The following is a 24,612-nucleotide window of genomic DNA, read 5'->3' as shown; positions in this document are numbered from 1 at the left end:
CGGGGGGGGTGCAAGGCGGGCCGGGGGGGTTGGAATCTGTTTACAAAGGCCTGGGGGGAGTCGCCTAACTCTAAGCTGCAGGAGCAGAGGGGAGTGCAGCGAGGCTCGGCTATGCAGCGGAAAGAGTGACACGGAAAGTGGAAAAGGAGATGAAGAGTGTGAGATGGGGAGCTGCTGGATTGAAAACACACTAAAGGAGTTAAAGTGAGCCTTGTGACTGATGCTCGGAGCGCGCGTGTGCGCGAGTGTATTGGTTTGTTTATTTGGGTTCTTGTGTGCAGGAATATGATGCTAACACATGCCGCGTTGCTTTGCTGTCGCTGTGTGCAGACTTTGAGGAGCAGCTGTGCGACGGCAAGCCGGCAGGTCAGACATTCCGCCATCCGCCCTCGCAGAGCTCCGACGACACGTCGGCCTCGTCCGCCTGCCGCTCGCCCGTCTCCCCCGGCAACAAGCGCCCCGACTTCATCTTTCTGGTAAACGCCGCTGATTGGATTTGCGTCAACGTGTTTGAATAGGATCACCGCGACGAAAACACAGCAGCGCTCGGCTGTCCTCGACTGCTCCTTTAATGTCGTCCGCGAACTCTAATGGAACAGTCCGATGATAAATTCAGGATGAAATCCAATGAAGTGAAAGCGCACACGGAGCCACATCACGTTCACGCTCTCAAAAGGCTTTTATTGAGATGTTTGAGCGTCTCCCGGATGGAAATGTGACATCTCCATTAGGAATTTATCGCACATGACATAGGCGATGCCTATCTTTCCAGCCATTTGGAAAGCGTCTTTGGCAGGATGTCATTTGGGGACAAAAAAGAAATGCTACACATCGCCATGGCAGCCAGCTGGACTAATGAGTCCTGAGACCTGAATCCTGAGGTGACTCCACTGGCAAGCCGTTTCTCCTGGAACCTTTTAAATTGTTCTGTGAAGTTCACGCCTGGTGGGGCTGATTTCAATTAGATTTTAAGAGTCCCGAGAGATGACTTGGATCGGAATTCCTTTTGACAGCAGCGAAGGTACTCCCTCCTTCAAGGAAGATAAGCTGGAAAATGTCCACACGCTAGCTAAACTGTATAGCGGTGGAAGAAAGTGAGGGCTAGCAAGGTTGTAGCCCCAGGTAACTGGGACACTACCATATATTTCAACTCAACTGTATTTATAGAGCACTTTAAAACAACCACCGCTGTATACAAAGTGCTGTACATGGAGCAAATATCATATATAAAACAATCAATTAAAAACGAAGACAGGAGAAAGCACAAAAACAGTAAAACTAAGATCAAGTCTGAGTCATGCTGAATCAAAAGCCAAAGAATACAAATGAGTTTTGAGACCAGTTTTGAAGATGGGCAGCGAGTGGGCTTGCCGAATGTTCAGCGGGAGGTCAGTCCAAAGGGAGGGATCAGCAACGGAAAAGACTTGGTCCGCCCTGAGCCTCCTCTTAGTTCTTGGTACCTCGAATAACATCTGGTCCCCAGACCTGAGGCACCATGCAGGTGTGTGGGGGCGGAGCAGCTCAGAGCACTAAGGTGGAGCGAGGCCATTTAAAGATTTGAAAACAAATAATAGGATCTTAAAGAGAACTCTAAAATGTATCGGGAGCCAGTGAAGGGATGCCAGAGTAGGAGTTATGTGCTCCCTCTTACGAGTACCAGTCAAGAGGTGAGCAGCAGCAGCATTCTGGACCAACTGGAGATGCTTCATGGAGGATTGGCTGACTCCAAAGTAAAGTGCATTACAGTAATCCAGCCAGGATGTGACAACGGCACGAATTACTGTTTCAAAGTGCTCATGAGAAAGGTCCCACATGCCTTTGGGTGAAATTCCTACAAACACAAACTACAAACTTTATAGTACGTCTTTCCAGAGGAGCGGAAGCCGTCGAAATCATGGCAACGTGTCCCATGACTTCAGTATTTGAAGAGTCAATTAGGCTGTGTTCTTTTAATGACCGTTATTCTCCGAGCCCAGTAACTGGCAGTGAAACTGCGTCAAATTGAGGACGTTGGCTGACAACTTCATGTCTTCTTACAAGAAAACGATCCAAGTGGCGTCGACTTTTTGTAATCCATCTGATGTGTTCCTCCTCCAGCCGGCATCCAAGCAGCTCTACGAGGATGAGACCGCCACCTCAGTCTTCGGACTGAGGTCCCTAGCCAGCCCGTCTCCCTCACCATCTCCGTCTTCCTGCGAGTCCGATCGCCCCCCGTTAGGCTGGAGCCCCGGACCGCCCGTCGCAGAGAAGCCTCGCTGGCACCTTGGCAAACGCACGCCGGCTCAAATCACAGCAGGTAGGAAAGGCTACTAGGAAATTCGGGGACATGTTTGTTGTGGGGAGAGGGGGGCGAGGGATGGACCGCTGGTGGATCTGAAGCTAGCATGTAAGTCAAACCATCACACGACTATTTGTTTTTGGAGTAAAGGCTCAGGTGTCTTGATGCTGCTGTAGTGCCTTTAGTCTCTCTCCGCCATTGGACACCATCCCCTCCTTTCCACTTCTTCTGTACACGAGCGAACAGGTAGCCAGCAGCCAGCTTGCTGTTGCCATGGCAACTTGCTACTCTACCTCACAGGAAAAAAAGAAATGTGCAAAAAACAAAGCAGCAATGGAAGAATCAGAGGAAGTGAGCGAGCAGCACATGGAGAAAGTGTTGGCAAAGAAGGCCAAAAGAGGGATGAAAGAACATTCAATGGAAGCTAATAAAAGAATATTTCGTCACTCGTCCGCTCTCGCCTCTTCTCCCTCCATTCGGACTCACGACTGTCAGCAGGTGGCATTCAGGGAGGGACAAATACAAGGAAAATCCTTTTCTGTGCACTCGTCCACATAAATGATCCGAGTGCTCGCGTTCAACCTGATTTTGAGTCGACAGATGTGTCGCAGACAAATGTAGTGTCTTGTAGTCGAAATTGAGTTGTCCGAGTGCGCGTAATGTGACACATTCAATGATCGGTTGTCTGGCATCTAGGATGCTTCACAACCACATCGACAAAATTCTAGCATGTCAGAATTTGTGTTTGTTTTGCTGCATAGCGGGACGTCCCTCAGCGTCCTTTGATTGGTTCTTCGACATTGACAAATAGGAAGACAGTGCCCTCCTACATATGACATAATAATGGACTTGGCGCACACAGTCACAATGTACTGTACAGTATTTAGAAAGAGACATGAACAAAAGGGGAAAAATCGGAAAGTATACGTAGCAATTTAACTCATGCTATGTTTGCTAACTGTAAAGCTGGTTAGCAAACAGGATGTCATTCAACGGATTTGTTCAAGTTCTTTTTGGAGAATAGACAGTCCATATTGCCTTCGCCCCACCCTTTAGGAATGGGTACGTAGTTTTTTTATTCCCCCCGTTTCCAAGCTGAAAACAAAAGCACATGCATATAATACCTCCATCGACATGACTTTGATAGCTACTTGTCCCACCTCCCTGACGGACTTGCACTCTTTAGGAATGGGTACGTAGTTTTTTTATTCCCCCCTGTTTCCAAGCTGAAAACAAAATTACATGCACATAATACCTCCATCGACATGACTTTGATAGCTTCTTGTCCCGACTCCCTGACGGACTTCCACCGATGGACTGAATCTTGTTAGAAGCATGCAACGAGTTGGTGGGGTCTGGTCAGTGATGGACTCGTAGTCTGACGTCTTGCCCAGTCCAAAATGCTGAACAGTATTTGTAAGGTCATCTGACTCAGGGACCGTTGTGAACGAAGCAAAAGTCCTTTGTTTGAGCAGGCCATTAGATGACCATCAGTCGATCTTGTCTGCAGGTGAAGGAGGAGGAGCTGGAGTTAAATTTCATGGTGTGGACCTCCTTCAGCACTCGGCCTCCCCATCCCCCTCTCCAGTGGAGAACTACCACCAGCCCCGCTCCCTGGAGCCCGTCTCGGACACCCCTCAACAAAACCTCGCTCTGAGGAAGATACTCTCCAACCTTGACAGCACCTCACCTGCAGGTGCGTGAGATAGAAAAACTGAATTTGTCTGAATCGTTTTAATGAATAGTTTCACAATTGCTCCTCCTTCACAGATATCATTCTGGACCAACCGGGAATCATGGACCACTCTGGCCTGATTTGCTCCAACACTCCTTCAAGCACCTGGAACGGACCGAAAGGCTCCACCTTTTCTCCTGGGCCTTGGAACGAGCCTTACAACTGCATTGCCAAGAAAGGGCCGGCAGTTCCACCTAAGCAGCACAGTGTCATCGGTCATACAGGAGGCGGGGCTCAGGAAGGCCTGATGCTAGTGAGCAACTCGCAGTCTGTTTCCTTCTCGACCATGTCAGACACGTCTGGGAGACAGAGGAGCAACGTGCCAGGGATGGAGAGGAGGAGCGAGACGGAGGTGCCAACGGCAGACAGAGGGAGAGGTGGCGCCGGTGGGCCGGGCGGTGTAGAGGCAGGGAGAGGAAGGGGGATGTCGGCGCGCTCTTTAGCTGCGGCGAATGCATTCAAGTTCCGCGAACGTTCTCTCTCCACGCCCACAGACTCTGGTTCCTTTTGCTTTACTGAAATTGGCACAGATCAAGCGGATGGGAGTCTGGCATCCACGGGCAATGGAAATGTGATGTCTGCAGAACACCAGTGGCATCATCAGAACTTTTTAGGTCTCGGTGAGAACTACGCACTCCTCTATCCCAGAGGGAGCTCAGAAGAGAGTGCCAGTACCGCCGACACAATCTCTGTTTCGGCGTCGGACTACAGTGCCGAAGGACGCTTGTGCCTGCGCTCGCGGTCCATCTCGCTCAAGAAGTCCAAGCGCAAGCCACCGCCTCCGGTGAGAAGCGTCTCTCTCATGAAGAACCTCGGCCAGGCTGAGGGGAGGATCCACCATGAGGGCGGTCTGCATCGGGGCGGACGGCCAAAAAGCCTGCACATCCCCAGGGACCATCCCCCCGACTTCCGGCCAGATTTTCTGTTGCCCGCCTCCAGATCTGGGGAGCTCGGCCCAGGAGGCTGCGACAGTCCTCCAAACCTTGAGGTTAATGCGCCAGAGAGGGAGGCAGAACAAACTTTGCCCTCTAACTGGCAGCTCGGAGATTGGAGGAGCAATGATCCCTACAGGTAGGGTTGTTTGAGATTTGGCTCTTCTGGTTGTTTTCCTTTCCCTCACAGCTTTCATTTATTCATTATTTCAGATCTCTATCGGGCTCCAGCACTGCGACGGGTACGACTGTGATTGAATGTATGAAAATCAGAGGCAGTTCTGAGTCATTGCTCAACTCGCCCACCACCTCCAGAGCCACGTCACCGATGCACCTCCTCACGGAAACGGACGTAAAGCCCATTTCGCCCTTCAAGCCCCCTGGACTCATGTCCCCATCAAGTGGCTATTCCAGCCAGTCGGAAACCCCCACTCCTACTGTGCCGCTCAGTCAGGCAGCAGGTACGGGAGGACCAGGGTCGTACGGGACATCGGGATGTAAGATGCGGCCAAAGATTCCAGAAAGAAAATCTTCACTACCGTCACCCAAAGATCCTACCGCCAGGTCCAGATTATCATTTGAGATGCCAGTTAATGCCCACCTGGAGCTATCGTCAATCAAGCCAAAGCAAAAGGCCAGCAGACGGCATTCGGATACATCCACAGCGGCAAAACCTGGAAAAATTTGCCCCAGCTCTTCGCAGGTTATCCCCATGGTCACCCAGAATGAGCTGAAAACAATTCGGCTTCGTTCGATCTCACGAGGCGATCTGGAGGACTGCCCAGATGGTGCATCGGATACCATTGAAGAAGAACAGCAGTGCAAAGACTTTGAGGACGACGCCAGCCCACCTCCCATCCTACCCAAACCCAAGCCACCAGTTGCTGTCAAACCCCCCTTGCCAAAACGACCCCTTAACCTGCTTCTGAAGTCCCAGCCCTCTACGCCCCCTCTAACCCTGGACTCGCCCCCAGCGTCACCCGTGGAACGCCCCGTGCCGCTTGGCAACATTTACAAAGTTATGAAGAAACCTAAACCCAAAAAAGCACAGGCCCCAAGTCTTTCAAACCCATCTGTGGTCCCAGATTGTAATTCCATCTCCACCCCACATGCCACCTATACCCAGTGCCTCTTCGACCTCCCTCCCCTTCCAGAGCCCCAGCCGCTTCTGGAAGATCCCATTTTGGAGCCAGAATTTGATGCCGGCCCTCAACTTGGACCAGAGGACGGAGGCTCTCTCCCTTCTCCCTGCAGTAACCAGGAGACCCTGGAACTCCAGGACAAGAGCAAGACCCTTCCTTCAAGAATGACAATCTCCTGTCTGGCAGAGCTCTCTGACAAAAAGAAACCCAAGGTGCGAAAAGCGTCTGTAGTAGAGTCTTTCTATGATGTTGTTTAGCAATTTGATCTCAAAACAATTTCTCGGCAGGTTCCTCCTCCTGTGCCCAAGAAGCCGAACGTCCTCGTACTGCCTTCATCCGGCCACACTTCAGCTAACTGCGGTACAGACCGCCAGACTACACCGACCGACAGTCCCCTGGGCCTTCCGTCTCCTGGAGATGTTTTCCCGCCAGACATTACTATCAGTCCTGAAATGTCAATACAGGATGAGAATCCCTTGGGAGCAGACGCTTTGATGGAGTCTTCACGTCACTCTTCCCAGCTGGATTCTTACCTGGTGGAGCTGGAAGGGAAAAGTGCTACCACAGGGACTGGGGCAGGTATGTTTATAGAAAGTGGGGGTGGACTTCCAAGATAAAACAAACAAGTTACTCATTCCATTCTTACATTTGGTTGATACACACATGTAGCGTCAATAATTTGGATGACTTGATGTCCTGTTCAGATGACAGTGCGGCGAGTGACAAAACGGTGCTTCACATTGTGGAGGAAACGGACGAAGACTTCTTGGCTGGCACGGCGGCAACACACACCACCGAAGACCTGTTCACCATCATACACAGGTAGGTTTGACCAGTTTCTTACCACCCGTGCACAGTGATTAGCTCAATAGGAACTTGCGACAAGGCAGAGAGAACCAGGTTACCTGGCAACGGCTCGAGCAGCGACCACTGCTTCTGACTTTTCTCTGCCGTGTACGCATTTCTTTCCTCACAGAGACATCAATATCCATGCACACACACGACGCTAGTCTCTTAGCAACAGAAGCTCATCATTTTTCGGAGTGATGCTGAAAATAGCTCGAAATAATGTTAAGGAAGGTTGAGGATGAGATGGAGGAAGCAGAGACTGCTAGTGTGCGGAAGATTTAATAACTGGGGAAGAGTTAGTCCAACTTGATTATTGTCTTTAGTTCTTAAATCCCGTTTTTTTGTTTGTTTGTTTTTTTTCCCACCACAGTGGAATCTGGATATGCTTGTAAATTCAAGGACCACCTTATTGTACCTTTCTTTGTCTTCTCTGTCAGGTCCAAGCGAAAGGTTCTGGGTCGCAAGGAGCCCTCCGACTCTTTTGGAAGCCGCCAGAGTCTGACATCCCCTGTCAAGCAGATGAACCTCCCCATGGGCGGCGGCCAGCGGTCCAGCTCCCGCAATGAAAACTTCATGGCCCTGCTGCAGAAGAAGGGCAACAAATCTTCCAACGCGGGGGCCCGGGTGTCCGCCGCCGAACTTCTCAAAAGCACAAACCCACTGGCGCGACGTGTCACAGAGCTCTCCGGCGAGGGTGGAGAAGTCCAGGCCAGCCAAGGCAAAGCCAGCGATCAGTGAGGTCAATTCTAGTGTGGATAAGCTAGCGGCTCACGACTTTGCTCCAACCACTAGCTGACCATTTGCGTCGTCCAATCCTATCAGAGCACACTTTTGGACCAAATGGTCCCTGGCTTGGTTGGAGTCGTATCGTTCCCTATTGAAGCTCTGGGAGAGTGTGCAAGAGCAGAGCGGGGATCCCACAACTCGCTCCATGGGAATGCCAGATGGACAGATCGATGGGAAAAACAGTGTTAAAAAATCACCAATCGAAGGGTAGACATTTGTTCTTTTCTCCTGGATGATACCAACAACCCCTGATGAAGATGGCAATGTAAGCATGAGTCATGTGATTTTCAGGAACCCGTGTAATAATAATTATAATCCATGGCTGACTGGTCCACAAGATCTTTCAAATCAGATTACGTTTAAGAACCCCCACAAATGGACTAAAGCACTTTTCTTCAATGTCAGGAGGCAGTATCCCCCCCCCATGCCCCCACCTGCCACTGCCCCCACTTGTTTTGTGTCTTTTGCTCCGGTGGGATGTACCCATACACTATAATGTATGTGTAGTGTACAAAGAACATCTTGAGACGACAAACAACAAACTGCCCAGGAGACACACAAAGAACAGAAATGTCTGCACGAGCCTGTGTGTGTGTGTTGGCATGAGTAGGTGTGCGCACAAATAATTATCATCATCACCATCATCATCATCATCGTGCCTGCGGAATTTCTGCATGGAGAGCATGAAGCAGGCCTTTGGGCGCGGGAGCGGAGGGTGTTGGGGGCCGGGGGCGGTGTCTTCTTGTCGTTTTGGAAGGATAAACACACCCAACGAACCAGAGATGTGTGTTTGTGCTTGAGCACGTGCGTGTGTGTGTGTGTGTGTGTGTGTGTGTGTGTGTCTGGTGGCACGCTTCCACAAAAAGGGAGCCCAACTGGCTCGTCGAGCGCTTCTCTACCCGATCGCATGACGTCACTTCCTGACCTCTCCCTCGCTCCTACTGTTCCTTTTTGACCATTCTCTCGTTTACACCGGCTGAATGTCAACGAGCGACCAGTTACAAAAAGACGTTTGCCCCCCCCCCCTTTTTTTTTTACTACTTTCTCGTGCCAAACCCTGGGTTGGATCGGGACGCACATGTGAAGGTTGTCGTAAGATCGTGAGATTTCCTCTTTGCATCCTCTTGACGCCGCTGTGTGAGGGCTCCCTCTGGTGGCGCGAGGATGGAGCGCCACACGCTCTTCTCTTGAGTCCGCCATCATCGTGACGTCAAATCGCACCGCTGCTTCTGACCAATCGTGAAGTGATGCTTTCTTTTGGAAGATTTAGTGGATGAAACCCTGAACAAATGTATTTGTTTGCTTTGTATAGCAAAGTCTGACTGCAGCACTCTGTCTTTTATTTGATGCTGTTATTTTGTGTCTGTGCAGTGGGAGCTGCAATGTTGACAAACTTCCTAAGAATTTTCAGGAAAGATTCCCATTGATTCATTCGCTTGATATACAGTAATTGGCCACATACAGGTACTTTGCACCATGTTAAAATGGCCTCTCTTGACATTCTTGTGTGCGCGTGTGATGCATCAGATAATCTTACAGCCATGTTGTGTTGTACGTCGATTCGTGAACTTTCAGTTGTAGGTCATTTGACGCGAGCATGCTGCACACCACACAAGCTGATGCCTCCATGTTGTAAAACAGACTTTCCCCCAACCCGCTCACGAGATCAGGGGGAAAAAATAGCACCCAACCGCCACTTGGGGGCAGCTTATAGCAACAGACATCAATAGAGTCAGACCACTTATTGGAGTTCTATTTTTGTTATTCCTTATGGAAAAAAAAAGACATTTAAAGGAATATTCCATATATGTATTAAATCCCCTCGTGGCCCATCCAGTGGTTTGGTGTGTAGCTGTCCGGAAAAGCGCCACATTCCGACATGCCAGTGCCATGAAGTGATTCTATCATAAATAAATTATTTTTCTTGCGTAGAAACTCTTAGTCTTTGTTTGATTGCTTGAGGTTTGCAATGTGCAAAAAACGGGCGCAATCTTGACCGCTCACGGAACAGATTATTGTGTTTGCCAAACGCGCTAAAATCCAGCGCAGTTCATTTTCTGCATTGTGGGAGGAATATACGAAAATGGAATTTAACATCTGCAATGTGATTCATCAAATCGGAACAAAACTGCAATGGCCGATTTTTTTGTGGCAATCGGTATGGAAAGCGATGCCGGACCACTCTTCTAAATATTTTTGAAATGCCAGAAACAAAAAAATAAAATAAAAAAATCACAGAGGAGTCATGCCACATATCACCTTTGACAAAAATCAAATCTGCATTTCCTTGCACTTGGGTCGTTTTAGTGCACTGTAATATGCGCTCACTTGCCAAATAGTGCACACTTCAGTGCCTCATTTGTACTCTGTAGTTGTCCCACTACTGTGCCAAAATTGTCCACTAGAGTGGATAAAGAGCGTACTAGTACAGCAACGTTATATGAGTGATATCCAGCTAAAGGTCCACACACTAGTATCCTTTTTGTCCTCACTAGTAAGACAATTCAACATGCTAGTAGAACAACCAGGGCACTCGAGAAATAGTGTCTGACTAGTAAAGCTTTTTTTTTTGCACCTTTGCCTTCCACTCCTGTGTAAAATCTCTGCGCATTAGTCAGAAAGCGTTGCCATACTCCTTTGCAAAACTATGCACGAATATCTGTATACTACCACTACCCGAGAGATGCTAGATTTTCACAATTTTTATGTCACTGTCAGAATTGGTGACATGCAGTTTTCAACTAGTTTGCCGTTTTGCCTCGCTAGTCACATGTAGTTGTTCTACCTGTGCGCCCTCGTCTTTCTGCTATTCAGAACTGTTCTATCTACTTACGAATGAATATTTAGAGCCTACTCGTAGATAGACAATTCGTTGCACTAGTAGATGATCGAAATAATGCTCCAATGGCCTGCCATAGCTTTTGAGCTGTGGTAATTGTGTCCTGTGTCTCTCATGTGCATACACACAGGAGATGGCTCATCAGGGCCAAGCGAGCAAGCTTCCCACTTCCTGTTTCTGACAGCACAGAGCACGCCATGCTATCTACAACGCACATACACACAGGAAGGGCTGACAACCACTGGCTGGGTGGCATGCGGCGTGTCCGTGTGTGTGTGTGTGTGTGTGTGTGTGTGTGTGTGTGTGTGTGTGTGTGTGTGTGTGCTGCTTGATTTTTTTTTCCAGGAAAGGAGAGGAGGATAGAAGCCACTTGAAGTGATGTGCAGCGGATCCTGCCACAGATGAAAGTGACTCTGAAAGCTGGACATGGGAGGGGCTCAAATCATGTGATGGAAAGCAGCAAGAGGGGGAAAAAATGAAATGAGAAGAACAAACAGCAGCAGCAACACGGGCGGCTTCCATTCTCCCGTTAATGAACGGAAGCACCGGACGTCGCACCCGAAAGACGTTCCCGCTGGATGGACCCGAGCCGCTCGCATCGAGGCCTTCGGGAGTCTGCCGAGCGCCGTCCGACATGCACTTCTATCACCAGGTCAGCATCCTTAGCGCCTCACTTGCATCACACTCGGCTCAGCATGACAGTGCTTTGGCCCTGTGAGGATTCATCTAAAATGTGATTGGTGAAAGAAACAGTCCCCTTTCTGATATTGTTTGTTCGATGGGTCAGCAGTTGTGATTGGGAAGGCTCTGGGGAGATTGAATTGACATGACAAAACGAGGACGCTGAAATATGATTGGACAAAAAAAAAAAAAAAAAAAAAACAGCATTCATTCACTTACTGGAACCAATTCGGCCAAGATAAAAGAAAATCAAGGGTCCACTTCCTGTGTATGTGACGCTGACAGCCACTAGAGGGCGTAGCGTTGTGGTGTCTGATGACGTGTTTAGAGGTGAGCCGAAGAAAGTGGCGACGTACCTTTGAACGGTTGATAAATCGAGTAACGTCATCACCGCCCCTTTTCAGGTGTCACCTTGTATCGGGTTCGACAAGGTTTCAAGTGGACGAGTAGTAGTGTTGTTTTAGAATCAACTCCTTGCGCTGTAATAAAAGGCAGAGCACGATTTGTCACTCCTTTTTGATGTTTATTGTAAAACTGACACAAAAACAAAAGACAAATGTTTTTTTTTTGTTTTGTTTTTTACCTATACCGCTAACCGTAGATAACTAGCAGTTCACTAGCTTAACGCTAACATATAATGACAAACACCATTGACGGAGTAATCAGAAATTAGCATCATGTTTTAGTGATTATGTACCTTCAAACAACTGCTACTTTAACGCTCACGGAGCAGCATCAAATCCAAGTAAATAAAAATCGAAGATTTTATGACAATGGGGTGGGGAGGGGGTTCATTGTACCCGAGTGGCCTCCTCAACTGAGGTATAATTAAGATCTGACTCCAAACTATATATGTGTATGTACAAGTTAAAAACAAAACAATTTTCTCGCCCACTTGAGCAGTATCTCCTTCAAGTCCGGGTCCTCATCCAGAGGCCTGGGAGCTTGAGGAGGATTCTACACAAAGTCTTTCTCCACCTTATTGGTTCCTCCTTCCAGATGTTTCGATCATTCGGGATTGCGACATCTTTCACGACTGCCGTCTTTTGATGTTTATCCACCACCACTGCATCAGGCTGGTTGGTCATCACCAGTTCGCCAGTCTGGATCTGGAAGTCCTACAAGATCGTGGCCGGGTTGTTCTCAACCACCTTTCGGCAGTGTCCGCCATCTTGATTGTGGGGATACTCCTTATTTGTTACGGATGTTCCGGTGTACTATTCGTGCTACCTGGTCATGCCGCTCCTTATGAAGCTTGCTCGCCAGCATCTCCGTCTAGTCTCTCAGTTCAGCCTTTTCCAGCCACTTCTCTGTTTTCCCATTGTCAGACACTTATTTAATTTCAATGGTTCAAGCCACGTGTTTATGATTAATTTTTTTAACTGAATCGAATAATTTAATGGCAACACAACAGCCCCCTAAAGACGATGGCCCACCAGGCATTGGCTCGCTGTGCCGGTCCAGCCCTGGCTGAGGGTGTGAACGTCCTGTTTAGAGAACGGAGGCAGTCGCGGAGTGAGAAGACCGTCCCTATCCTTGCTCCCCATCTCCTTTTCGCTGTCGGCATTTCCTGCCGGGGCTCAGCTGAAAAGTAGGCAAGCGTTCACGATGAAGGGGGAAACACAATTGGTTCCGCTTCTTTTGTGCTGTTCGCCCGGAGACGTTTCAGGAGCTATTTGCAATTTTGGGAAAAGTAACAATGTAAGGGTTGTATGTAATGTAATGTAACATTTTTGATGTGACAATGTAACATTTTTGACCAATGGCATTTTTGTTTCTTTCCATGACTTTTCTTGTCTTTCAAGTCAATTTTCCCCATTGAAATGAATGGAAATGCTATTCCTCTGTTCTTGCCACCCCCCCCCCCAAAAAAAATGCATGTTTTTCTTCTGAATTTCATTTGTGTATTGTGCACACTAGTAAAAAAAAAAACAGATAAAGGAACACTCATAACATATGATGAAAACATGATGGTGCATTAGCGCCCACTGACTGATATCGTGCTTGCGCTGCAAGGAAGTCAATGCGAATCGACGGCGTCCAGCTTTTGTGTAGTCGTCTGGGGGGTCGCTTATTATTGTGCTTCTGAAACTGCGCTGCGTCGTCAGACTGGCATCTGTTTCGAATATTCTGAATCGCATCACATTCAAGGGAATGCTCAACACACACTTGGCTGTCTCATGGGAGCGCTAAAGTTAATAGAGTGCACTGTTGTCCAACAAAGTGTCTGGTGTGTGTGTGTCGGTGTCTTCCATCCTGTTTTTTTTTTTTGTTTGTTTGTTTTTATTGAAGCAGATGGGCCATCGGGTTTGTAATCATGTGACCTTTTGACTTGGAAATGTAAGGCGGCGCCGTCCTGTGACGCCGGGTGTCAGGCAGAGGCCGGTAGAGAGGAATACACACACGCACGTGCACACTCACTCACCCACCCACTCACGATGCTTAGCCCTCTCACGTCTGCTCTCATCTTCAGCCTCCTGCGTCTTTGCTTGCGTCCTTTTTAATCCAACGTTTTAATCCTGCTCATCTTGGCACTCACCTGCCCTGCCTTCCTTTTTTTCCCACCTCATATTGTCCCGTATTTGCAGAGATTCTTCATTGGCGGCTTTTTGGGACCCCCCTCAACCCCTCCCTCTCCCCAATTTGCTTCCCTCTGTCTGCCAACCCCCCAGGTGTTTATATTCTCCAGCTCGTGGAAGTCACAACTTGTCCTCTTCCTCCTCCTCTTGTTGTAATCTAACTCCTTTCTCCGGACCTCCCTCTCGCCTTACTCATGCTGCGCGCTCACTAACTTGGAGTCAGACCGTGCCACTCGCCTCAATGGTGTCCGAATAGCGGGTGCGGGTGCCGGGGCGGTGGGGGGGGCCCATCGGGACACATTTTGGAAATCTATTCACCGGGAAAAGAAAGCCCACTCTCAATCCAGGTATTTGTGCCTTAACAGATGATATTTTGATTGTTTGTTGTCTCCACAAATGTCTTATTTTCTGGCTGAAAGTTGTTGAAATATGGAATTTAACGTCGGACACTGTAATCCGACACCGTATAATTTTTGCTTGGATGGTATCAAAATCGATGGCCTTGATAGGTGCAAGCGGCACCACAACGTACTGGATGTACTCGTGTGTCGTTTTGGTCTGCAAGGGCAAATTTGGTCTTTCTGTGCTCTTCAGTTGCTGTTTATCCAAGGAATAAGCAAGTGGAGTTCCACTTTTTTTTTTCCCCCTCATGTAGACTTGCGTAACATGCACGCATACCTAGCACCCTTTGGCTGCTTCACCGTCATTCTCGCTCAATCATATACGAGAGCAATGTGCTTGGATAATAATTAATGTTCAAGATAGGAGAGCTATCTTGATCAGGCAAAGTTCCCGACTGACAAGATATTTTACATGTTTACATCCACTTTCCAAAATCATTCCAACTCGAAAATGTTTATCTTAGTCAGGACAGTAGGAATTTGGCCAATGTGATAACCGGTTTGCGCAAAGAGTCACGGTAAAATGAACAAATGGGGAGTTTTTACAGATTCACCTCCTTCCACCAGGGGCGGAGCTACAGGGTGGCCATGGGGAGCCAAGGACACCTCTTGTCAGATACTGTGCCATGAGTTTTTATTTTTATTTATTAATTTTTTTTGTACTAACCGCACATTTAAAGAACAAATGTACAGTCTGTCTCTAGTGAAGAACATTTGATTATCTGTTAGCTAGTGCAAAAATGTATTCGATTTGAAGTAGACGACACACATGAAAATCCACTGCAAAGAAAATGGCATGATCGAGTAAGTTAAGATCAGCAGAATGTTGCTTGTTACTTATGCTATGATAAAGAAAGATGGATCCACGCACGGTCAGCCCTCACGGAGGTGTTGTCTCACCCTGGCGACCCCACTGAAAATTTTCTGGCAACGCCCCTGCCTTTCGCATTACCCCATCCCCTAAAATATTCAAATTTGAAAATGTTCAGGACATCTTGGGAGCTCTTTATCATAAAACTACCCCAATTGTTTTCCACTATAATTCCCATATGAAGAGAGATTTGACACATTGACCTCCAACTCCAACTTTAGCTTCCAAATTTGCATTCATACTACAAACTGATTGGAGAAAACCGAGACAGACTGTTGTGCGCCCGCCCGACAATCCATTCGTATAGCTTAAACATGTCGCGGAAAATTCCACCTCACTTTGACCAAATGTCACGTTGCAGACAATTTACCGGCATCCGTGTGCCCGAACTTGGTGACGGACAGCCTGGCAATCTTTTTTTTTTCCGCTAAATATTCCCAGATGACGGTGCATTGCATTTCCACTCGCCATCTCATGTGTTTTTCTTGGGGTCCGGCCAGGGGGGCCTCACGTGGGCCAACATGTTGGGTCAGAGCGTGCGACTCCAGTCCGTTAGCATCCAGAACCTATCCGAAGTGGAGCGAGCGAGACTCCAGCAAGTGGCCTTGTTCCACCTGGACCAGAAGGACCTCCACTTGAAGATCAGCATTCCCAGAGGTACGTGTAAGACTACGATTCCCTACTTGTTGGTGACATTCGCATATGGGGGATCCCTGTCCAAGTGCGGGTTGTGGATGCTTTTGTAAGGCGAGGATTTGGGACGTGCTCAGATTTATGACTAGCGGAGCACGAGAACGGCAAGACAAAGCCAACTGATTGATGGGCTGATGGTCGGGGGGGACGGCTTCAAGAACTTGGAAGGAGAGGCTGGAACAACTGCGAATAGGGAAAACTTTGGACATCCCGGGCGAGCACATTGAGCAAAGAGACCAATGTTGTTGTTTCATATGTAAATGCAATGAACCCCAACTTTTTGCACGGGATAATCCCAGAGCCGCGCACCTTGGGTGAAAATCTTCTTGAAACAGTTTGAGCCCTCCCATACGCACTGAACAGCATTTTTAAACACGTAGTGAATGTATTTCAACACAACAAGCTAATTCAGAGGATAACATGGATCGAAAATACTTTTGTCTCCCCAGTTAAGGTCACGGTAAAACTCATCTTAACACAAAAGAGAATGAGCCACACTCAGTGTTTCAACGCTAACATTTTCAAACGCGCAGTATACTGTATTGGCCAAAGGTCTGCTAGCTTAATGCTAATGATGCAAAAGACCAAAGGCAGGCTGAAAGACTTTAGCCAGGCTATTTATAAAACTATAAACAAGTGCTAATTTAAGCCACATGGGGCATTTCGCAAAAATATGAGCCCCCCCCCCCACCCACCCCATTTTACGGTAATAGGAAAAAAAATCCTCCTAGGAGAAAACAATGATGAAAAGGACATTTTACAAGACTACAAGAAAATAGTTCAGTTCATCTTCTTATCAGCGTGGCCCAAGACCTTCTTCAGAGAATGATAGAAGCCGACAGTTTATTATTTAAATTTTTTATTAATTTTTGGTCTGCAGCACTTTATTACAGCTGCACTTGTTAAAGTGCTTGCACAATAAAGTTGAGTTGCAATGAGTTAATCAAGGTCTGTTGCGCCAGCGATTTGGAGCTCTCTTTGATATGTAAACATGCATGGATGATTGTTGGCCGCGGTCCAGTTCCTCATCCAAACTTGCTTCCAGATGTGCAAAGTCGAACCGCTGACTTCAAAAGATGCACGGCAAGTTCTCCAGACATCATCGACGCTTCCGTCTTTGAAAAATGAACTGAGATGGCTCATCCATCAGTTTTGCCGAATCTAAGTGAGGCATCCAGACACTTGTTTGCTTCCAACTTTTGGTCCTTTTACTCTTCCGGTGAAGACGGCCCGTCACACGCAAGGCCACAGGGATCGTTCTTGCGAGTTTGTGTGTCCTATGAGACTTTCTAAGCTGCTTTTCTCAGCCTCGTCTTGCTGGCTGGCTGCCTTTCTCAGAACTATTAACTTCTGAGTATAAATGTATGTATAGCTCAACGTCTGCAAGTATTAGCCCGTGACGGCACCGTGTTGGCTTTCGTTCCACCTTGTGGATTGGACTCATTTGTCCATTGAGCAAAGTCTTTCTCGGTGAAGCGTTCGCTTTGGTGCCCATACAAATGTTGATGACAAAATGTGATTATGAGAGATGGGATTTTTTTTTTTATGTGGCAGGACAGCGGTGCATTGAGATATGAGTGGAATACTTGTCACTCGTATCTCAAATCGTCTGAATGGATGCGCTTTTCGTCCACTCCATCAGTCGAAGCGATTGAAAACAATTCAAATTTTCTGACCAACACATGCTAAGATGCAGCAGCAACTTTCCCCTGCTAGGGTCACTCGCTTGATTTGCCTGGCATAGTTTTTAGTGTTACATTCAATCTACTGCAACCTCATGACGCAAAACTCAAAATTGGTGGCCAGGTTTAGCTCTTCGACCCACTCAAATGCAATCTGCCGGATCAAAATACTGAACTCTGGATGGGGTGAAAGTAACCCAGTCTGCTCAATATCCGCACTTGCCTACAGGGTGGGATCGGAAAATAACGTCACAAAGAAGCGGTTGATTTTCAACGAGATTTTTATCGAACCTTTGAGCCACTAGAAATAACCCGACGTCAGAATATTGTGCAATCTTTCTGTGTAAAACCCCCATAAAATGTAATGGCGTTCTGAAATGATATATTCAAGTACCTTATCGGTGGTTGACATTTGGAAAAAAAAAAAAAAAAAAAAAAAAAAAAACTCAACAGCTCATCAGCTCGTTGCAGAGGATAAAGAATATATGTTCAAATATCTGTTATTTAAAGGGCTATATACTGTCGTGTGTGTGTATATACAGTATAAGGGGTATCGAAAATGGATGCATTGGTTGGGTGTATGTGGTGTTATCGTGTTAGCATTAGCATTGAGCTAGTGGACTAATAGGTCGGGTAATTCGTGTCTCTGTTGGAGTTTTGTGGGTTGGCGTATTTTCCACCCAAGCAAGTGTGGGAATCTTCCCGTACAACTTTCTCCCCCGAGGTGAGCACATCGGGTCACATCTGTCGCCACCACCCCCGCCCCCCGCTGCCCTCTTTGACTTCCTGTTGTCTTTTGCTGACATTTTGAGGGTTGTGCTGTTGAAAGTTGTCCGACATATTTAGCCACTGGCGAGCTCAATGGAATTCTCTGTCAACACTTGAGAGACTTTTTCTCTTATTTGCTTGTTCTCATGCTCCTCTTTGTCCTTTTTGCGGGCTTCCTGCTTTGCTGCTTCAGGAAAAGAGACCACCCTTACGCCCCCAACTTCTCACAGCATGTGATGCCACAGAATGACCCAGACACATTATTTAAATGAACACTCCATATAATGACATGCTCACTCGGGATTTTGCTCACCAAAGTTTCTTTGTTTGCAAACCTGCACTTGTGTGGGGGGGGAAACAATTTCAATGAATGTTATCTCCCTCCACAGAAATTCGCAAACGGCGAAAGTCGCTGCGCAGGAAGTTTGACTCATTTTCCAAGGAAAAAAAAGAGCGTGGTGAGTTGAATGGACACACTATAAAAAAAAAAGTGAATTCCTGTCAGGGTGGCAGAAGTATTCCAGTTTATGACATTTTTTTTTTTTTGGGTGCAAATGCGATGGTATTTTAAAAAACATAAGTGTTTTGCAGCATTGACAGGGAAAAAATCCGTCATTATGAAGGTCAACAAACGATGATGCAAATCTTTAAAGACGCAACACCTGTTGCCGCTTAGCCGCACGTACAGACTTATCTGAAGTCTGACCCCGTTAATGAAAACCTGGAACATCGGGAGCTGGCCCCGCTCCTGCTGGCTCTGCCCGTCTTTTCGCCGCCACTGAACATCCTCCTTGGCGGAGGTAATAGCCATGTTGAATTTGGAAGCTATGATAGTGTTTCCCCACATTACAAAAAGGCAATTCATGATCCAGCTTCAGACATCAACCGATGCCAAACTGGAATGAAGCCGGAGAACAAAAATCCAAGTACAGTATCATTTATTCTTTCCATTTTGAATTGTCAATCAAAAATTGAAAGATGGACTCATTATTTATTTATTTATTTATTTTAATTTAGTGCAAAAAAAAAAATCGAAAAAACATGCCAGGTTTCCATGTTTCAATTTTAGGCTAGATCAGAAAAATTGGAGTTGGATTTTAACATTCAAATGGTTGGATTCACATGATGGAAAAGTTTGGTCATGATTTATTTCATTAATCACTCAAGAGCCGTGACCTTGTTAACAGCCCTCAATTTATCATGTGATATATTTGATCCGAGCCACAAATTGAAACATAACCCATCAGGCTATTTTTAGTTCTTGTGTTCGATTTAAAAACGGATCACCCCCCCCCACCACCCCCCCCAAAAAAAAGATCAAGATTAATTCAAATGAAACACACCTTGCCAAGGCCCCGCCATCCTAAACTATTGAAGTAAAAGGCTGAAACATGCTCACATAAGTGGATTTACCCCATGATCCAGATCTGCACCAAACCCAATAAAGAAACAAGGTGCCAAGGATGTTTCCAAACAAGGGCTCAGCGGCCATTGTTGTCGCTCGCCAGCAAACGTGGCCAAAAGTCAGACGGCGTGCGTCGGGGTCAGCGAGGAGCTTAAAAGCCAAGCTTGGCCAAAGCAGGCCACCGAGTGCACCTATTAGCAGACCTCCAGTTGGTTTCGCTGGATTAGACCGGCACATGAAAGCCTGCTAGCGCCCTCCGCTGGCTGCGGCAGATGTCACCTAACACACTGGATTTGGTTTTTGGCAAAAAGTTGAAGCATGAAAATAAATTGGCACCTCTACTTACGAAATTAATTTGCTCTGGAAGAATTTTCTGAACTAGAACATTTGTAAGTAGAGACGCGTTTTCCATGTAAATGCACTCATTCGTTCCAAGCCCCCCCAAAATTCAGACAAAAAATGTTTCATAAAGGATAAAATGCATCAAAATATGTCACGAATACATGTTACTATTAGATCATTGCCCAATAAATAACAGTTGTCTATAATGTAAAAAACAAAGAAAAGAGTAAAGAATAAAAATGGTCATTTAACTTTTAACTGCGTCCTTGTTTTTTTGCCTTCTTTAGTCCATGTTCTTTCTCAGAAGTGGTTTTTGCCTGGCGTTTTGTAAAGACCTGATCCAAGGACGTTTGCTTTTGTCGGCTTTTAACAATCCTTCGAAAATGTCCAAGGCAAACATCAGCAGAGTGAGCCATCGCCCGACTGGTGAACACTTTTTCTGGGTGATTCACAGTTTAGTAAAACTATCGGAACACCTCCTGGGCGAAAGACGAGGATGCTACATCGATCCCGATCTATCTATCTCCACGCATTTACATATACGGTAGAAGTCCCTCTTAGCCAATGGGATGCCAGGATGATGCTCAGTAATAGCCAATGGCAGAGCAGCTAAAAGAATGTTGCATTCAGGATACTCGGAGCTGTGAGGATCAGGCAATTCTGTATTTTAACCTTTCATAAAGAATTTCTTTCGGAACAAGAGGCAATATTTTCCTGGTGAGACGTTTCGTAACTTGAAAATTTCGAATGAAAAGACATTCGTCAGTAGAGGTACCACTGTATCTTTGAATCACCACACAGACATAAAGTGCTTTGTTTGTATTCATTTTTTTATGTAGAGAATTAGTGAATAATCATTCACTCATTGACTACTACTGCTAAAAAAAAAAACTTGCCAAAAACAATGCTATGGGAATCCGTTTTTTCCCCCCAACTGAGTGTCATTTGTTCTCGATCGCTCTGTCTAAAGCGGCACACGTTGTTTGTCAGAATCTGCCCCCAAGGCGTTCGGCATCCCGCTGTCGCAGGTCATCGCCAACGACCGGGCCTTGAAACGCCGTCAGGATGCTGTGAAGGAGAGCCGACGGGACTGCTTGGAGCTGGAGGCGAGCATCCTGCGGTTCCGGGCCGAGCAGCGGCAGCTGCTCTCGGGGAGCGCGCGCCCCTCAACGCCCGCTAACTCCGTGGCCCCGGCGCCGCCGCGCTCCGTTTTGGACACCGTTGGGCGAGGACAGAGACGGGTAAAACTTCAGTCATCCAAGTCATGGTAATCCGAAAAAGATGAATCGTGGCAACGATCAAAGCTGCGCAAGCAAATTTTCGATAGAGAGAATTGATTAATCAACAAAAAATCTTGAACTACCGTATTGGCCCGAATATAAGACGGCCCTGATTATAAGACGACCCCCTCTTTTTCAGGACTCAAGTTTGAAAAAATACTTTTTGAACACCAAATTAACTTTTATACAGAAAATAATGACAGTGCATCTGAAACCAATGATTATAACAATATATTTGAGAGAAAGAGCATGTTATTTTGCCTCATTCAAATCTAAAGTGCAATCACATTCGTAAATGAATGGCTTCTGGTTTTTGAAATGTAAATTACATCATAACTTCTCCTCAGCTGCCGGTTAACCTGGCCGATCTTCGACCCACTTTTCTCCAGATTGTCATGACGTTTCTCCATTTTCTGTTATCTCTTCAATTATTTTCTTCTCTTTTCCTTCTTATCGCTAATTTTTATTTTTCTTCTTCGTGCTACCGCTATTTTTATTTTTATTTTTCATGGCAGGGGCTCACTTTGGCCTGGGGAGTCAAGTTCAGCATTCGCTTCAATGATATCTGGCGCCGTCTAGCGTCGTGAATGGGTATAATAAGACCTCGAATATAAGACGACCCCCACTTTTTCAGTCTTATTTCAATGCAAAAAACATCGTCTTATATTCGGGCCAATATGGTATTTAACCCCTAACCTACGTACAATTTGGACAACTGCCGCGCGAATAAAATAAAAATACTGAACCACTTACGCCTTCCTACCTTAGCGCTGGGTCAATTCAAATCTCGGATTGATTGATGAGAATGACGTCATCATGTAAATCAGTTAATCGGGAATCACTTGGCGGCAGAACACAATAGAAACCGTACTTCTGTCTACTTCGCTCCGATCCCAGGGTGGGCTCTCCGTCGACTCCATCTCCGATCTGGTGGACAGTCAGTCCCGCTTGTTGGAGGCGCTGCAGCTCTCCCATCCAGCAGAGCTGGAGCTGAAGAAGAACGGCGGCGGCTCGTCAGAGGGCAGGAGCCAAAGCAGGCTGAGCCTCAACCCGTTTTACCCGCAGGTGCCTCAAGTTCTGGAGCGCTGCTGTGGCCACATCGAGGCCCACGGTGAGGCGGCCGTCCTCCTCTCTCTTTATCTTGCGCTCTGTCAGCATGCCTGACTCGCCTTCCGTCCTCCCTTCAGGTCTTCAGACTGTGGGCATCTTCCGAGTCGGGAGCTCCAAGAAGAGGGTGCGGCAGGTGAGCTCACTTCTTGGTGGGTGCGTTGACAAATACAGACGCCGTTACCATCCCGTCCTTGTCTCCCCCCCGCGCAGCTGAGGGAGGACTTTGACGCGGGCATGGACGTCCAGCTGGACGAGGAGCACAGCGTGCACGACGTGGCTGCCTTGCTGAAAGAGTTTTTGAGAGAAATGCCGGACCCTCTGCTGACCAGAGAGCTGTACCCCGCCTTCCTGCACGCCAACCGTACGCATGCACCACAACTATCCTCAGATACATAATTTGTGGTCGATAACTCATTTCCACTTGATGATTTTTCTTCTGTGGATGTCATCCAGTTCTTGGAGGAGAAGAGCAGCTCCAGTACCTGCAGCACCTCCTCTACCTGCTGCCTCCTTGCAACTGTGACACGCTGCTGCGCCTCCTCACTTTCCTGCACACGGTGCACAGCTTCGCCCAGGACAGCGTCGGCGCCAACGACGAGGAGGTCAGTGGTGCCACGTCCTGGAGTGCAAATGTTTTGCTCCTGTACTTGAGTAGATCTGGATTTTACTCCCTACATTTGAAAAGGGACATCCGTACTTTCTATTCCTTACGTTTTTCAACCTGCACGGATAGCGATTCGATCTTTAGCCCGCCGCTCATGAACTTTCCTCTCTGACCGGCACAGATCCCCGGAAACAAGATGACGGCCGCCAACCTGGCGGTCATCTTTGGACCCAACCTGCTCCAAAGGGAACGAGGAGGAGAGGCCGGTCCACAGGCCGTGGGCATCGAGGACAGCACGGCTATTATTAACGTTACTCTGGCGCTCATGCAGAACTACAGGAGACTTTTCATGGTGATTCGCTTTAGTCTTGGCAAATGGCGAGCAATATGTATATATGAAAAATAAGCTCGAGCTCTTCAGTGCTACTCCCAGGTAAAGTTGACTCACAGTCACATATTCTTTATCCTCTACGGAGAAGGACTAATATTAGTGACGCACTGATGTTGTGAGAGAGGAGTTGGGACTTCTCAATGAAGCATGGTGAATCCGACGTGGTTGAGTTCCACCAAATTATGTTTCGTAGGTGTCAGCCGAGCTGCAACAGGAAGTCCTGGTGAGTCTGATCCAGACCGACCCCGACATCATCGACTATCTCCTCCGCCGCAAACTCAGGTGACGACAATCACCGTTTTGACGACTGACTGCCTTACAAACGCAGCCCTAACCCCGCTCGACTCCGTCCCTACAGCGGCAGTTACGTGACGACGGAGAGCGGCGCCGGCTTGGGCGGCCGCCGGGACACGGGAGCGTCTTTGGACTCTGTCGGGGCCTCCACTGGGAGTCTGTCCCCGACCCCGATGGAGCCCCGCTCATCGCTTGAGGGCGGCCTAAGTAGCCAAGTCTTCCTCAGCGTGCTTAAGATGAACCAGAGCAGGAAGCAGCACAACAGCAGATACGGTATGCTCTCCTTTCACCTCTGCCGATGACATCATCAGTATTCTAAGAGAGTGCCTCGTAGCCCTTGGAAACGAGCCCAAGATCTTTAACGCAGTACTGCGTTCCAACAGAAGTCCGGCCCAGCAAATCCATCCGCCACATGCGCCAGTTCCACTCCCACCACAACCTGCTCAGTCTGGCCCAACCTGCCTTATGTGCCGTGTCTTCCACCTCCAGTCAGCAGTACCCGGCGGATGCGAGCAGCGTTTGGGTGAGACAGGCGCCCCCCGAGGAAAGCAAAGCCAGCTTCTGGGACTTTTTCACAGGGAAAGGCTCGGGCTCCGAGACCTTGGTGTGATGGTGGTGGGCTGTGTTCTGAATCGGTGACTTGTTCCCTACTCCCGTATAGTCTTATCACATTGCAAGAACACTGCAAAATGGCTGCCTCACAATATAAAGGCTTGGGAGTGATTATCAACACAATCGAGGGGATGCTGACGGACAAACGAAATATGTGTGCGACTGACTTGACTTTTTCCTTTGACAATCTGAGGGTGTGACATGAAGGAATCATTCTGTGTACAAACTGTAACGTACATTTTTTTTTTTTAAGAGCCACACAAACAACTCCAGCTATTTTGTTCAATCTATTTTCGGTAAAATGCAATAAAGTGTCCACTGTACATATGACCTAAAAA

The 24,612-nt window shown here is 47.4% G+C and overlaps 2 protein-coding genes and 1 long non-coding RNA gene across 6 annotated transcripts in view; 2 read left to right on the top strand and 1 right to left on the bottom strand.

The window, feature by feature from the left end:
* Positions 1-9,653, top strand: part of nhsl2 (NHS-like 2) — a 27,420-nt gene extending 17,767 nt beyond the window's left edge. For all 3 annotated transcript variants that reach the window (XM_019871255.1, XM_019871258.1, XM_019871257.1), the window contains 8 exons: positions 331-476; positions 2,098-2,296; positions 3,789-3,974; positions 4,049-5,084; positions 5,159-6,299; positions 6,375-6,666; positions 6,792-6,909; positions 7,374-9,653. In XM_019871255.1, coding sequence (XP_019726814.1) covers positions 331-476; positions 2,098-2,296; positions 3,789-3,974; positions 4,049-5,084; positions 5,159-6,299; positions 6,375-6,666; positions 6,792-6,909; positions 7,374-7,674 — 3,419 coding nt within the window. In that variant the 3' untranslated portion in view covers positions 7,675-9,653. The remainder of the gene's footprint in view (positions 1-330; positions 477-2,097; positions 2,297-3,788; positions 3,975-4,048; positions 5,085-5,158; positions 6,300-6,374; positions 6,667-6,791; positions 6,910-7,373) is intronic.
* On the bottom strand, positions 9,450-11,940 carry LOC109516579 (uncharacterized). The gene is made up of 2 exons (XR_002168361.1): positions 11,599-11,940; positions 9,450-11,273 (listed from the first exon to the last, which is right to left on the bottom strand). It is a non-coding gene; the product is annotated as an uncharacterized LOC109516579 (long non-coding RNA).
* Positions 10,191-24,612, top strand: arhgap36 (Rho GTPase activating protein 36). 2 transcript variants are annotated; one of them, XM_019871259.1, is made up of 12 exons: positions 10,191-11,213; positions 15,594-15,750; positions 18,626-18,694; positions 20,974-21,224; positions 22,161-22,374; positions 22,451-22,506; positions 22,584-22,734; positions 22,827-22,975; positions 23,159-23,329; positions 23,562-23,650; positions 23,727-23,935; positions 24,046-24,612. In XM_019871259.1, exons 1-12 carry the CDS (start codon positions 11,094-11,096, stop codon positions 24,270-24,272), a joined length of 1,863 nt encoding a protein of 620 aa, XP_019726818.1. In that variant the 5' UTR covers positions 10,191-11,093; the 3' UTR covers positions 24,273-24,612. The 2 variants fall into 2 exon arrangements, with proteins under 2 accessions (XP_019726818.1, XP_019726819.1); XM_019871260.1 differs by lacking the exon at positions 10,191-11,213 and adding an exon at positions 13,555-14,168 and having other exon boundaries at positions 23,727-23,936; positions 24,044-24,612.

Source organism: Hippocampus comes, unplaced genomic scaffold (genome assembly GCF_001891065.2).
Source record: "Hippocampus comes isolate QL1 unplaced genomic scaffold, H_comes_QL1_v1.1 scaffold83, whole genome shotgun sequence".
NCBI lineage: Eukaryota > Metazoa > Chordata > Actinopteri > Syngnathiformes > Syngnathidae > Hippocampus > Hippocampus comes.
This window is presented reverse-complemented; position numbering and strand designations above follow the sequence as displayed.